We start from the raw sequence: 17,115 nt of genomic DNA on the forward strand, positions 1-17,115 counted from the left end.
GTCTTTTTGTATTCCTAAAAGGAGTGAACTTATTCTACTTATGTTCTGATTTTAACTTGACATTAGTTTGAAGAGTAATTTTCTTCTCATTTGGAAAGGTGAAATTAGAATCTCAATGCCATAAGTTTACTCTCTTTTGGGGATGGCAGATAGAATTGACAAAAAATTAGAAGAAACAAATTTAAAACTTGTTACTTGCATGTTTCTTTGTAAAAGTCTAGGTGAGGATTGTTCAGTCAATGTGTTTCTATATTGACTTTTTAAATAATTTATTTATATTTGGTTTAGACCAAATCTAATGTCAGTGGGCAAATAAGATTAAATTGTCATTACAATTAGTTTTCTTTGTATTTTTGATTTGTTTATACGTGTATGTTTATTTTTGATTTGTTTTACAGTAATTTGTTTAGCTTTTTCTTATTTAATCTATAATTTATTTTATAATTTGTCTAGGTTTAGTTTAGAATGAATACCAAAGCTATTGAGGAGTCCAAACTTTGTGGTCATTAAGAAATTCATTAACTTTAATTTGTTAAAATTGAAATAACAATGTATTATATGGAAGCTCAAAGAGCAAACTTTAAATAATAATAAATTATATAAGAAAGGAAAAATATATAAAAAGAGATAAAATAATATGATTTAGTCACCTGACCTATATATGAGCAATTCACTAAAAAAAATAGCACACAAACATTTTCCTCCAAAAAAGGAATAGCCAAATAAAGTAACAAGATAATTGTGGCAAATATTTGCCCATGCTTCAAGAAAATTAAAACTTAAATATAATAAATTAGGCCAGAAGCAACAACATAACATATCGTTATTCTATACAATAAAATATGTATAATTATAATTACTACTAAATAACTAACTCATTTTGTGATGACCCAAAATGTCATCTTTAAATTTAATAAGTAATTATGTGTTCTAAGACCTCAAAAAATACCATTTATTATTCCTCGACTTGCGTGCGTAGTCCGTAAAATTTTTCGAAAAGTTCTCATGTGAAAAATGAATTAAAATGTGAAATAGAGCTTTAAAACTCAAGTGAGTTGACTTTGGTCAACATTTTTAGCATACAGATCCGAATCAGTATTTTGACAGTTCCGGTAGCTCCGTATCGTGATTTGGGACTTGGGCATATGCCCAGAATTTAATTTGGAGGTCCCTAACTCAAGTTATGACCATTTAACAGAACTAGCAATTTAAAGGCTAAAGATTTTCAAGTTTGACCAAGGGGTTGACTTTTTGATATCGGAGTCGGAATCCGATTCTTAAAATTTGAACAACTCCGTTATGTCATTTATGACTTATGTGCCAAATTTGAAGTCATTCCGGATTCATTTAATATGTTTTGGTACGAGATTTGCAAATTGAAAGTTTAAAACTCAAAGTTTGAATCGGTGTGTGAATTGTAATTTCAGCGTTGTTTGGCGTGATACGAGATCACGAGTAAGTCCGTATTAAGTTATTGGACTTGTTGGTATATTCGTACGGGGTCCCGAGTACCCCGAGAGTGATACGGATTGAAATCGGATCAAGAACTAGACTTAAGCAAAAATCTATATTTTTCCTTCTACTGTAATCGCACCTGCGGATTTTTCTCGCAGGTGCGAGCTCGCAGAAGCGAGGCTTCGATCGCAGATGCGCCCGGGCGTGGTTGGGCAAAAGTCCGCAGGTGCGAAAACCTGCACGCACCCACGCGTCCGCAGAATCGAGCCAAATAATTGCAGAAGCGAAAGCAGCTCAGGTGCGCATTTTTCCTCCGCAGGCCTCGCCTGGCAGCCCCATTTCGCAGATGCGAAATTTTTCTCGTAGATGCGAGCTCGTATGTGCGAGCCCAGGTACCGCAGGTGCAGAAATGCCTGGGCAGTGTATATATTGAAGAGTCCGATATTTTTACTCATTTTGGTCATTTTGAGCTCGGTTAAGGCGAATGTTTGGGCGATTTTCACGGAAAACATTGGGGCAAGTGTTCCTTATCCTATATTGATTATATTTCATGATTCCATACTCGTTTATATCATAAATCCGTAAATATATGGAAGAAAAATCAGATTTTTTTCTAAAATCTTCCAAAAATGAGAAATTTAGATTTGAAGGTCCATTTGATATCGGAATTGGACAATTTTTGTATGGTTGAGCTCGTATCGGAACGGGTATTCAAATTTCGTGAGTTTTATCGGAATTTGAGATGTGGGTCCCATTGTCGAATATTTAAATAAATTTCGGATTTTTATCCGAAAAATTTGTATATTCATTTGGAATTAATTCCTATGATTAATATTGAATATATCGAATTGTTTGTGAATAGATTTGAAGCTTTCGGAGGCAAATTTAAAAGAAAAAGCTGTAGTTGAATAATTGATTGGAATTTACAAAGCGAGGTAAGTGTCGTGGTTAACCTTGACTTGAGGGAATAGAACCCTTAAATTATTTATTATGTGAAATGCATGTGAACGACGTATAAGGGAGGTGACGAGTGTCTATACGTCGTCAAATTAATTGTTTGCCTGCTTACTTGAAAAATCATAAATTATTTTAAATCATAAATTAATTATTATAATAATTATTTCTCTCCTACTCTTTGTCAAATATTAATTCTTGAATTCCTTCATTAATGGTTACATGCTATTTGAATTATGTGTTTTAATTGTTATTTGACATTTAGCATATTAAATATTAAACTGCCTATTTTCTTTCTGATTTCCATAATAATTTGCTATTTGTCATTGTTTGTTTCATAATTAAATCATATTTATTGTATGCTTGTTGTCTTATAATTTTATATTAATTGTTGCATTTATTGGGGGAATTTCTTTTATAAGAATTGGTAAATGGACATATTGAAAGATCGGGTTGCACGCCGTAACAGATTTATTAAAAAGTCCATATTGGTGGATCGGGTTGTACGCCGCAACAAACCGATTAAAAAGTCCATATTGGAGGATCGGGTTGCACGCCGCAACAAACTTATTAAAAAGTCCATATTAGAGGATCGGGTTGCACGCCGCAACAGACTTATTAAAAGTCAATATTTGGGGATTGGATTGCACGCCGCAACCGACTTATTAAAAAGTCTATATATACTTGATTGAAATAAATATATAACAGACTTGATTAAAATAAATATATTGGAGGAGCGGGTTGCACGCCGCAACAGAACTGAATGTGAATATATTGTGAGAGCGGGTTGCACGCTGCAATAAAATTGAATGTGAATATACTGTGAGAGCGGGTTGCACGCTGCAACAAAATTGATGGAAATGATAATTGGTTATGACTGTTGAGTTGGCTTCAATTATTATAAATGAGTTACCTCATTTATTTCTATTATTGTTGTTGTTACTAATATTGCGTACAGGTAATGTAAGTGACCCGCCTTAGCCTCGTCACTACTTCGTCGAGGTTAGGCCCAGCACTTACCAGTACATGGGGTTGGTTATACTGATACTACACTCTGCACTTCTTGTACAGATTTCGGAGTAGGTCCCAGCGGCGTACCGTAGACTTGCTCGGATTTCAGCTACCAGAGGAGACTTGAGGTATAACTGCATGGCGTCCGCAGTTCTGAAGTCCCCGTCTATTTTACTTTAGCTGTGTGTTTATTTTCAGACAGCTTTATTTTATTCAGACCTTTATTTGTATTTATTCTAGAAGCTCGTACACTTGTGACACCAAATTCTGGGATGGTTTTTAGACACCATTATTTTTATGAATTATTTCACTATATTTCAAACTTTGCTTCCGCTTTTGTTTCCTTGATTATTAATAATTTAAAAATTATTTAAAAATTGGTTAATATTATTGTAACGTTGGCTTGCCTAGTAAGTGAAATGTTAGGCGCCATCACGGTCCGAATGAGGGAATTTCGGGTCGTGACACCTTTCGTACGTGAAGATTTAGAAAACATTCAATTACTTTGAATTCATCTTGTCTTAACGTAAAGTATTTATTTTTTATTCAAAATATTATTGCATATATCTCAACATCAATTGTTATTTCACATAATTCATTCTTATTTTATATTATGTAGGACTTTTTAATAATAAACGCAAAATACATGTGCATCGCACGTACACTAGATTAGTATCCCCTAAAAGCATAGAGTGACTTTTCAGTTAGAAAGAAAATATTGAGGACCTTTTAGTTACAAAATAAAGTAAAAGGACTTTCCTATCCGATTTCCAGTAGATCAGTAACCTTACGAGAAATAAACTCCATCGTCTTGATGCCACTAAGTCAAATCACATTAACAGTAAGATTGGAAAGTCCTCCATTAAGCGTAGTGATTTTGCTTCACTTCGTAACAACTCGCTTAAAATGCACCACGCAAAGTATTTTGCTATTCCTGACTCCTGGGATTTACCAATGATGAGTACGTAGCAAAAGAGAGATTCCATGCATGTCAAGTTGGTATTGGGGAATAAAGCTTGGTGCTTGTTTTAATGCATAAGAACAAAAGACGACGACCCTGAAAAATGCTCCATTTTATAACTTTCTATTTCAGAAATGGGAATGAGATGCCTTCCTTATCTTATTAGAATCCTCTAGTCTATTACTCCATATAATAAAGAGCTAGCATAGAGCTTGCAGTTTCGGCCAAACTTAATAACTTTGGTCCAAACCATATATTAAAGTTTTATTGAATATGTATAAATTGTTAATTTAGAACCGACTATTATAAACGAATTAGAATCTCGAACCCACAAGTTTTAAATTCTAGTTTCGACTCTGCATATAATATACATTCCTCTAGTCATGATATGCCCAAAACTCTATAAATATAGCTCAGTGAAGATTACATTCTCACCGAGCAAAAACTCAAAACTTCACATCTTTAGGAGTAGCATCAATATTCAAGATGGTTCTCCAAACTCAACTTGGGCTAAACAAGCACCAATCCTACGCTCACGAGCAAAACTACTATTCCGATAGTAGCCATGGCGGCTCTATGCAAATGACAAGGCCTTCGGGCTATTCCACCATGCCATATGGTCAGTCCACTCACAATCACATGATGATGGGTCATGGTGGCCAACACCATGGCGGACACTATGGCGGTCATGACCATGGCCATGGCGGATACTATGGTAGTCATGGACATCATGGGGCACATATGCCCCATGACTCCACCAACTTTTCAAGTAGCACCAGTATGGTCCATAGTGATGGTGGCTATGGTAGTGGAATGCAGCAATCTGCCCATATGTCTTCGGCCATGGGCATGGGGTCGACGAATTACCATGGTCATGGTTATGGTGGCAGCCACCCTAGTCACTACAGCCAGAGCCAGAAGTTCAACTGGGCTCTTAAGGATTTGGAGGAATAAATTTACGATAAATTTGATGCTATCATGTATGGTGAAAGTATGTGTGTGTTTTGGTAGTGGCTTTGGCTATATATATAGCGTAAAGACTACTACCTAAATAAGTAATGTCCTAAACAGTCTGCTGCTTTGCTTGATTATCTATGTATCTGCTTTATCATTACTAAAATGATGAATAATTACAAAATGATTTTGTGTGATTTTACTTAAAAGAATCGACATTTCATGAGTGAAAATACACCATGAGTACTAGCTTTTTAGCGTGTGTATATATTGTTGGGAAAAATAATAATCCCGCCCAGGATTAATATCCACGATAAATAATAATAACATAAGAGAGTAACAACGACACCAACTCTTTTAATGGGTAAAATACAATACCCGAGCAGAGCAATATAACCACTATAATATTACAACTTAGTAGTCAAGAGACTACTACAATCTTGAAAGAAATAATACTCTTTATTTAAAATACTTCACTACAATATTACGCACACTGACTATTTATCTCACAGACTACAATCTATGGATTACTCTCTCTAACTTCTATTGCTTCTCTCTTATTTTGGTGTGATTGAAATGAAGAATGGAGGCCTCTATTTATAGTAAGAGATGTCATTCAACTACTACAAAGAAGATGTCTTATTATTGATTTAGTCGTATAATTTTTCAACAAAGTTAGGCACCTCCCATTTTCTTCAACAAAGTTGTCAACAAAGTTAGGCACCTCCCATTTTCTTCAATAAAGTTGTCAACAAAATTAGGCACGTACCATTTTCTTCTTTGTTTTTCTTTAATATGAGCCACACAAATCTCTCCCTTAATTTTGATTTTTTTTTTTTCATTCCAAGACTTGATCTCAATCTCTGAAAATCGTCAAACTTAAGAGGTTTTGTAAAGATATCTGCAGCCTGATCATGAGACTTCACATATTTGAGCTTGACTTCCTTCTTGGCAATGCACTCTCTGATGAAGTGATATCTTGTATCTATATGCTTGCTTCGATCATGAGATACCGGATTCTTGGCGAGTGCCTGTGCAGATTTGTTATCAATACAAATCATTGTAGCTTCAATTTGTGGCAAATTGAGCTCCTTCAATAATCTTCTTAGCAAAATATCATGACAAGTACATGATGTTGCTGTAATATATTCGGCTTCATAAGTCGAGAGAATAACTATGGACTGTTTCTTTGAACTCCAAGAAATAACAGAATCACCCAAGAAAAACACAAAGCCAGTTGTGCTTTTTCTATCATCAATATCTCCTGCATAATCACTATCACAAAATCTCATAAGGTTAAATTCATTAGAAGAAGAATAAAATAACCCAAAGTCGATCGTGCCTTTTAGGTAACGAAGAATTCTTCTAGTGACTTTCAAATGGGTAGAGGTAGGAGCTTACATGAAGCGGCTTACTACTCCAACTGCAAAGAGTATGTCTGGCCTGGTACAAGTCAAGTACCTTAAACTTCCCACAATACTTTTGAAAAATGTGGGATCTACATTTTCTCCTTCATCAAACTTAGACAATTTTGTCCCACTCTCTATCGATGTGTTTACGGGGTTGCAATCGAGCATGTTGAACTTCTACAAGATTTTCTTTGTATAGCTTTCTTGAGAGATGAAAATTCCATCCTTCATCTGCTTCACTTCTAGGCCCAAGTAGTATGACATGAGCCCTACATCTGTCATCTCGAACTCACGAGACATATCTTTCTTAAAAGCTTCAAACAAACTTGGGTTATTACCCGTGAAAATAAGATCATCAACATAAAGATAAACAAGTAAGATATCTCCATTAGTATGAACTTTTAGGTAAAGAACATATTCATGGAGACAACGAGTAAACCTATTGTCTTGAAAATACTTGTCGATGCAACTATTCCACGCTCGTGGGGCTTGCTTTAATCCATATAAAGCTTTCTTCAACCGCAACACTTTATCTTCTAGGGTTTTGACTACAAAGCCCAATGGTTGTTCAACATAGACTTCTTCTTCAAGATAGCCATTCAAAAAAGCTAACTTGACATCTAGTTGTTGGATCTTCCACTTCATTTGCGCCGCCAAAGAGATAAGCAAACAAATCATCTCTATGCGGGCAACATGTGCATAGACTTCTTCATAGTCAATGCATTTCCTTTGCTTGTATCCTTTAGCCACAAGTCGTGCCTTGTATCTCTCCACATCTCCATCAGCATTCTTCTTTGCCTTGTATACCCATTTAATTCCAATTGCTCGATGACCCTTGGGAAGTGTTGTTAACTCCCAAGTGTTGTTCTTCTCTATTGACTCGATCTCCTCCTGCATGGCTTGTCTCCACCTTTTGTCTTCAACAGCTTCATCAAAGTTCATTGGTTCACTATCAGCAAAGAGACAATATAAAAAATCAAAATTAGTAACTTCTTCTGTGTCCTCATAGAGCTCTTGAATACTACTTGTCCTTTGCGGTTGTTCATTTGAACTTTCTTGAGAAGAGGGAGATGCAACATTTGTTGGAGAAGGAGGTGGAGTTGTATCCTGCACAGGTTCCACGGTCTTTGGTTCTTCTTCATCACCAATGTATAGAAGAAAATCATATGAAGTTTCTTCCTAAGCTTCCTAGTTCCATGCCGATTCTTCATCAAATTCAACATCGCGACTTAACACCATCTTGCCGCTACTTGGGTTGTATAGCTTGTAGCCTTTTGAACTCGTATCATAGCCAACAAAGACATGCTTGACACTTCGATCGTCAAGCTTCGCTCTCCCTTGATTGGCACATGAGCATAGGCTATGCTCCCAAAGATTCTCAAGTGCTTGATACTTGACTTTCTTCCACTCCATACTTTTTGAGGATTTTGATCTCTAACAGTCTTTGTGGGAGACATGTTGTTCAAATAAACAACACAAAACACAGCATCTGCCCAAAATTCCTTGGGCATATGTTTAGCTTTTAACATATATCTAGCCATATTAGGAATCATCTGATTCTTTCTCTCTGCAACTCCATTTTGTTGGGGTGAATAAGGTACTGTTAGAGGGCAACGAATTCTATGAGATTGATAAAAGTCATTAAATTCTTTTGAAGTGAATTCGCCACCTCTATCGGACCTTAAAACTTTTATTTCATAGCCCTTTTCGTTTTCTACAAGTACTTTGAAATTTTTAAAAGCAGCAAAAACTTCCGATTTTTTGTTCAAGAAATTAACCCAAGTCTTTCTACTAAAGTCATCAATAAAAAGTAGAAAGTATTTACTTTTACCATAGGAAGGTGGATTGATTAGTCCACACACATCAGTGTGAACAAGCTGAAGCGGCTTAGTTGATCTTGACCCGGCCTCCTTTGGAAAACTCCTCCTTGCATGTTTTCCAAGAATAAAAGTTTCACACAATTGATTGGGATGGCTTATTGATGGTATCCCATGCACCATGTTATTTTCTACCATTGATTTGAGCGCTTCAAAATTTAAGTGCCCAAATCGCATGTGCCAACACCACGATTCATCTTGCACATTAGCCTTCAAACACTTTCCATCAATTGTCTTAAGATTCAGAGAGAATAATCTATTCTTAGCCATATGCACTTTAGCAATTAGAATTCAACCTGAATCTCTAAGCCAAAGATGCATATTTTTTATATGGATGTCATATTCCTTTTCAAGAAGTTGGCCCAAACTCAAAATATTACTTTTTAGTTTTGGGACATAATAAACATCTTGAATTAACTTGTGACTACCATCTTTACAGGAGATCAGAATCGTACATATCCCTTCAATTTGAATCTTTGAGGTATCTCCAAAGGACACATTATCTCTCACCGTTTTATTGATCTCCACAAACTTCTCTTTGCATCCACACATATGATTGCTTGCTCCATTGTCCAAATACCACAAGCTGCAATCATACCTGTCTTCTTCCTTGAGTGCCATCAACAGCGTTGACTCAACTTCTTCTTTCTTGTCGTCAACAAGGTTAGCTTTTTCTAATTTATGACAATTATAATACTGAATTATGGATTTGTCATACCTTTTCTATTATTTTCTTGGTAGTAGCCACGTCCTCTTCCTCCTCTATGTCCACGACCCCGACTGCTGAATGTCTGGTGGATTTTAACTTCATTGTTGAAGTTGTTACCGTTACTTCTTCCTCTTCCATGACCACCACGGCCTCGGCCTCGCCCGTTTCCTCGATAACTCTTTTCACCTCCATAATCCTTAAAGGATGCCTGAGTTTTATGAAGTTGCTCCAATGGCACTTCTTGTCTCCTTATGATCTTTTCTTCAAGGGCCTGTAAAGAAACCTCCAATTGCTCTACCATCATAGAGTCTAAATCTTTAGACTCCTCAATAGCACACACTACAAAATCAAATTTAGAAGTTAAAGTGCGAAGGATCTTTTCTACCGCACAGACATCTTCTATGTCCTCACTATATCTTTTTAGTTGATTTACAACATACTTCACTTTTGAATAATAATTCGAAATGCATTCAGATTCTTTCATTTTTAAAACTTCCAAAATCAGCCCTTAGAGTTTGAAGTTTTACCTTCCTCACCTGGTCAACTCCTTATAGAGAATTTTGTAAAATTCCCCAAGCTTCCTTTGAGGTGGTAGCATCTGCTACCTTCTCAAATATGACATTATCCAAATATTAGTGGATGAGCGTGAGGGCTTGTTGATCCTTCTTCCTTGTCTTTGCCAAGACATATTTTTTATTTTGAGGCAAAACTTCCTCATTATCGGGTTTTGCATACCCTCTATCTACGATTTTCCATACATCTTGTGAGCCAAGAATGGCTTTCATACGTAGACACCATTTTTCATAATTATCTTTTGTGAGACGGGGTACTGAAAAAACTTCGTACCATTATTTGCCATGGCTCTGATATCACGTTGTTGGAAAAAATAATAATTTCGCCCAGGAATAATATCCACGATAAATTAATAATAACACAAGAGAGTAATAACGATACCAACTCTTTTAATGGGTAAAATACAATACCCGAACGGAGCAATATAACCACTATAATATTATAACTTAATAGTATCAAGAGACTACTACAATCTTGAAAGAAATAACACTCTTTATTTAAAATACTTCACTACAATATTACTCACACTCACTATTTATCTCACAGACTACAATCTGTGGATTACTCTCTCTAACTTCTATTGCTTCTATCTTATTTTGGTGTGATTGAAATGAAGAATGGAGGCCTCTATTTATAGTAAGATATGCCATTCAACTACTACAAAGAAGATGTCTTGTTGTTGATTTAGTCCTATATTTTTTCAACAAAGTTAGGCACCTCCCATTTTCTTCAACAAAGTTGTCAACAAAATTAGGCACCTCCGATTTTCTTCTTTGTTTTTCTTTAATATGAGCCCCACAAATCTCTCCCTTAATTTTAATTTTTCTTTTTCATTCCAAGACTTGATCTCAATCTCTGAAAAACCTCAAACTTAAGAGGTTTTGTAAAGATATCTGCAGCCTGATCATGAGACTTCACACATTTGAGCTTGACTTCCTTCTTGGCAATGCACTCTCTAATGAAGTGATATCTTGTATCTATATGCTTGCTTCGATCATGAGACACCGGATTCTTGGCGAGTGCCTGTGCAGATTTGTTATCAATACAAATCACTGTAGCTTCAATTTGTGGCAAATTGAGCTCCTTCAATAATCTTCTTAGCCAAATATCATGACAGGTACATGATGTTGCTGTAATATATTCGGTTTCACAAGTCGAGAGAATAACTATAGATTGTTTCTTTGAACTCCAAGAAATAACAGAATCACCCAAGAAAAACACAAAGCCAGTTGTGCTTTTTCTATCATCAATATCTCCTGCATAATCACTATCACAAAATCTCATAAGGTTAAATTTATTAGAAGAAGAATAAAATAACCCAAAGTCGATCGTACCTTTTAGGTAACGAAGGATTCTTCTAGTGACTTTCAAATGGGTGGAGGTAGGAGCTTACATGAAGCGGCTTACTACTCCAACTGCAAAGAGTATATCTGGCCTGGTACAAGTCAAGTACCTCAAACTTCCCACAAGACTTTTGAAAAATTTGGGATCCACATTTTTTCCTTCATCAAACTTGGACAATTTTGTCCCACTCTCTATCGATGTGTTCACGGGGTTGCAATCGAGCATGTTGAACTTCTACAAGATTTCCTTTGTATATCTTTCTTGAGAGATGAAAATTCCATCCTCCATCTGCTTCACTTCTAGGCCCAAGTAGTATGACATGAGCCCGACATCTGTCATCTCGAACTCACGAGACATATCTTTCTTAAAAGCTTCAAACAAACTTGGGTTATTACCCGTGAAAATAAGATCATCAACATAAAGACAAACAAGTAAGATATCTCCATTAGTATGAACTTTTAGGTAAAGAGCATATTCATGGAGACAACGAGTAAACCCATTGTCTTGAAAATACTTGTCGATGCAACTATTCCACGCTCGTGGGGCTTTCTTTAATCCATATAATGCTTTCTTAAACCGCAACACTTTATCTTCTAGGGGTTTGACCACAAAGCCCAATGGTTGTTCAACATAGACTTCTTTTTCAAGATAGCCATTCAAAAAAGCTGACTTGACATCTAGTTGATGGATCTTCCACTTCATTTGCGCTACCAAAGAGATAAGCAAACGAATCGTCTCTATGCCGGCAACATGTGCATAGACTTCTTCATAGTCAATGCATTTCCTTTGCTTGTATCCTTTAGCCACAAGTCGTGCCTTGTATCTCTCCACATCTCCATCAGCATTCTTCTTTGCCTTGTATACCCATTTAACTCCAATTGCTCGATGTCCCTTGGGAAGTGTTGTTAACTCCCAAGTGCTGTTCTTCTCTATTGACTCGATCTCCTCCTGCATGGCTTGTCTCCACCTTTTGTCTTCAACAGCTTCATCAAAGTTCATTGGTTCACTATCAGCAAAGAGACAATATAAAAAATCAAAATTAGTAACTTCTTCTGTGTCCTCATAGAGCTCTTGAATACTCCTTGTCCTTTGCGGTTGTTCATTTGAACTTTCTTAAGAAGAGGGAGATGTAACATTTGTTGGAGAAGGAGGTGGAGTTGTATCCTGCACAGGTTCCACGATCTTTGGTTCTTCTTCATCACCAATGTATAGAACAAAATCATATGAAATTTCTTACTGAGCTTCCTAGTTCCATGCCGATTCTTCATCAAATTCAACATCGTGACTTAATACCATCTTGCCGCTACTTGGGTTGTATAGCTTGTAGCCTTTTGAACTCGTATCATAGCCAACAAACACATGCTTGACACTTCGATCGTCAAGCTTCGCTCTCCCTTGGTGTGTCACATGAGCATAGGCTATGCTCCCAAAGATTCTCAAGTGCTTGACACTTGACTTTCTTCCACTCCATGCTTTTTGAGGGTTTTAATCTCTAACATTCTTTGTTGGAGACATGTTGTTAAAATAAACAATACAAGATACAGCTTCTGCCCAAAATTCATTGGGCATATGTTTAGCTTTTAACATATATCTAGCCATATTAAGAATCGTTCGATTCTTTCTCTTTGCAATTATATTTTGTAGAGGTGAATAAGGTACCGTTAGAGGGCAACGAATTCCAAGAGATTGACAAAAGTCATTAAATTCTTTTGAAGTGAATTCGCCTCCTCTATCGGACCTTTAAGCTTTTATTTCATAGCCACTTTCTTTTTCTACAAGTACTTTGAAATTTTTAAAAGCAGCAAAAGCTTCAGATTTTTTGTTCAAGAAATTAACCCAAGTCTTTCTACTAAAGTCATCAATAAAAAGTAGAAAGTATTTACTTTTACCAAAGGAAGGTGGATTGATTGGTCCACACACATCAGTGTGAACAAGCTGAAGCGGCTTGGTTGATCTTGACACGGCCTCTTTTGGAAAACTCCTCCTTGCATGTTTTCCAAGAATGACAGGTTTCACACAATTGATTGGGATGGCTTATTGATGGTATCCCATGCACCATGTTATTTTCTACCATTGATTTGAGCGCTTCAAAATTTAAGTGCCCAAATCGCATGTGCCAACACCATGATTCATCTTGCACATTAGCCTTCAAACACTTTCCATCTATTGTCTTAAGATTCAGAAAGAATAATCTATTCTTAGCCATATGCACTTTAGCAATTAGAATTCCACCTTAATATCTAAGCCAAAAGATGCATATTTTTCATTTGGATGTCATATTACTTTGCAAGAAGTTGGCCCAAACTCAAAATATTACTTTTTAGTTTTGGGACATAATAAACATCTTGAATTAACTTGTGACTACCATCTTTACAGGAGATCAGAATCGTACCTATCCCTTCAATTTGAATCTTTGAGGTATCTCCAAAGGACACATTACCTCTCACCGTTTTATTGATCTCCACAAACTTTTCTTTGCATCCACACATATGATTGCTTGCCCCATTGTCCAAATACCACAAGCTGCAATCATACCTGTCTTCTTCCTTGAGTGCCATCAACAGCGTTGACTCAACTTCTTCTTTCTTGTCGTCAACAAGGTTAGCTTTTTCTTCAACATTGCTACGACATTCCCAAGAGTAATGGCCAAATTTATGACAATTATAACACTCAATTTTGGATTTGTCATACCTTTTCTATTATTTTCTTGGTAGTAGCCACGTCTTCTTCCTCCTCTACGTCCACGACCCCGGCCTCTGAATGTCTGGTGGATTTTTACTTCATTGTTGAAGTTCTTACCGTTACTTCTTCCTCTTCCATGACCACCACGGCCTCGGCCTCGCCCGTTTCCTCGATAACTCTTTTCACCTCCACAATCCTTAAAGGATACCTGAGTTTTGAGAAATTGCTCCAATGGCACTTCTTGTCTCCTTAGGATCTTTTCTTCAAGGGCCTGTAAAGAAACCTCCAATTGATCTACCATCATAGAGTCTAAATCTTTAGATTCCTCAATAGCACAAACTACAAAATCAAATTTAGGTGTTAAAGTGCGAAGGATCTTTTCTACCACACAGACATCTTCTATGTCCTCACCGTATCTTTTTAGTTGATTTACAACATCCTTCACTTTTGAATAATAATTCGAAATGCATTCGGATTCTTTCATTTTTAAAACTTCAAAATCAGCCCTTAGAGTTTGAAGTTTTACCTTCCTCACCTGGTCAACTCCTTATAGAGAATTTTGTAAAATTCCCCAAGCTTCTTTTGAGGTGGTAGCATCTGCTACCTTCTCAAACATGGCATTATCCAAACATTAGTGGATGAGTGTGAGTGCTTGTTGATCCTTCTTCCTTGTCTTTGCCAAGACATATTTTTTATTTTGAGGCAAAGCTTCCTCATTATCGGGTTTTGCATACCCTCTATCTACGATTTCCCATACATCCTGTGAGCTGAGAATGGCTTGCATACGTAGACACCATTTCTCATAATTATCTTTTGTGAGATGGGGTACTGTAAAGACATCGTACCATTATTTGCCATGGCTGTGATACCACGTTGTTGGGAAAAATAATAATCCCGCCCAGAAATAATATCCACGACAAATAATAATAACACAAGAGAGTAACAACGACACCAACTCTTTTAATGGGTAAAATACAATACCCGAGCGGAGCAATATAACCACTATAATATTACAACTTAGTAGTGTCAAGAGACTACTACAATCTTGAAAGAAAAAATACTCTTTATTTAAAACACTTCACTACAATATTACTCACACTCTCTATTTATCTCAGAGACTACAATCTGTGGATTACTCTCTCTAACTTCTATTGCTTCTCTCTTATTTTGGTGTGATTGAAATGAAGAATGGAGGCCTTTATTTATAGTAAGAGATTCCATTCAACTACTACAACGAAGATGACTTGTTGTTGATTTAGTCCTATAATGTTTCAATAAAGTTAGGCACCTCCCATTTTCTTCAACAAAGTTAGGTACCTCCCATTTTCTTCAACAAAGTTGTCAACAAAATTAGGCACCTCCCATTTTCTTCTTTGTTTTTCTTTAATATGAGTCCCACAAATCTCTCCCTTAATTTTAATTTTTCTTTTTCATTCCAAGACTTGATCTCAATCTCTGAAAATCCTCAAACTTAAGAGGTTTTGTAAAGATATCTGCAGCCTGATCATGAGACTTCACATATTTGAGCTTGACTTCCTTCTTGGCAATGCACTCTCTGATGAAGTGATATCTTGTATCTATATACTTGCTTCGATCATGAGACACTGGATTCTTGGCGAGTGCCTGTGTAGATTTGTTATCAATACAAATCACTGTAGCTTCAATTTGTGGCAAATTGAGCTCCTTCAATAATCTTCTTAGCCAAATATCATGACAGGTACATGATGTTGCTGCTATATATTCGGCTTCACAAGTCGAGAGAGTAACTATGGACTGTTTCTTTGAACTCCAAGAAATAACAGAATCACCCAAGAAAAACACAAAGCCAGTTGTGCTTTTTCTATCATCAATATCTCCCGCATAATCACTATCACAAAATCTCATAAGGTTAAATTCATTTGAAGAAGATAAAATAACCCAAAGTCGATCATACCTTTTAGGTAACGAAGAATTCTTCTAGTGAGTTTCAAATGGGTGGAGGTAGGAGCTTCCATAAAGCGGCTTACTACTCCAACTGCAAAGAGTATATCTGGCCTGGTACAAGTCAAGTACCTCAAATTTCCCACAAGACTTTTAAAAAATGTTTCATCAAACTTGGACAATTTTGTCTCACTCTACATCGGTGTGTTTACGGGGTTGCAATCGAGCATGTTGAACTTCTTCAAGATCTCCTTTGTATAGCTTTCTTGAGAGATAAAAATTCCATCCTCCATCTGCTTCACTTCTAGGCCTAAGTAGTATGACATGAGTCCTACATCTGTTATCTTGAACTCACGAGACATATCTTTCTTAAAAGCTTCAAACAAACTTGGATTATTACCCGTGAAAATAAGGTCATCAACATAAAGATAAACAAGTAAGATATCTCCATTAGTATGAACTTTTAGGTAAAGAGCATATTCATGGAAACAACGAGTAAACCCATTGTCTTGGAAATACTTGTCGATGCAACTATTCCATGCTCGTGGGGCTTGCTTTAATCCATATAAAGCTTTCTTCAACCGCAACACTTTATCTTCTAGGGTTTTGACCACAAAGCCCAATGGTTGTTCAACATAGACTTCTTCTTCAAGATAGCCATTCAAAAAAGCTGACTTGACATCTAGTTGATGGATCTTCCACTTTATTTGCGCCGCCAAAGAGATAAGCAAACGAATCGTCTCTATGCGCGCAACATGTGCATAGATTTCTTCATAGTCAATGCCTTTCCTTTGCTTGTAGCCTTTAGCCACAAGTCGTTCCTTATATCTCTCCACATCTCCATCAGCATTCTTCTTTGCCTTGTATACCCATTTAACTCCAATTGCTCGATGACCCTTGGGAAGTGTTGTTAACTCCCAAGTGTTGTTCTTCTCTATTGACTCGATCTCTTCCTGCATGGCTTGTCTCCACCTTTTTCTTCCTTGAGTGCCATCAACAGCGTTGACTCAACTTCTTCTTTCTTGTCGTCAACAAGGTTAGCTTTTTCTTCAACATTGCTACGACATTCCCAAGAGTAATGGCCAAATTTATGACAATTATAACACTCAATTTTGGATTTGTCATACCTTTTCTATTATTTTCTTGATAGTAGCCACGTCCTCTTCCTCCTCTACGTCCACGACCCCGACCTCTGAATGTCTGGTGGATTTTAATTTCATTGTTGAAGTTCTTACCGTTACTTCTTCCTCTTCCATGACCATCACG

General features: G+C 36.5%; 1 protein-coding gene across 1 annotated transcript; it reads left to right on the forward strand.

Moving 5' to 3' along the window:
* The first annotated feature begins 4,789 nt into the window (after positions 1–4,789).
* On the forward strand, positions 4,790–5,532 carry LOC104088313 (cold and drought-regulated protein CORA-like). The gene has a single exon (XM_009592968.4). It carries the CDS (start codon positions 4,868–4,870, stop codon positions 5,333–5,335), a length of 468 nt encoding a protein of 155 aa, XP_009591263.1. The 5' UTR covers positions 4,790–4,867; the 3' UTR covers positions 5,336–5,532.
* The last annotated feature ends 11,583 nt before the right edge of the window (positions 5,533–17,115 follow it).

This window comes from Nicotiana tomentosiformis, chromosome 10, assembly GCF_000390325.3.
Source record: "Nicotiana tomentosiformis chromosome 10, ASM39032v3, whole genome shotgun sequence".
Taxonomy (NCBI): Eukaryota; Viridiplantae; Streptophyta; class Magnoliopsida; order Solanales; family Solanaceae; genus Nicotiana; species Nicotiana tomentosiformis.

Excerpts from the sequence above, each read along its gene's own strand:
- LOC104088313 (XM_009592968.4), top strand. The coding sequence starts at position 4,868 with ATGGTTCTCCAAACTCAACTTGGGCTAAACAAGCACCAATCCTACGCT.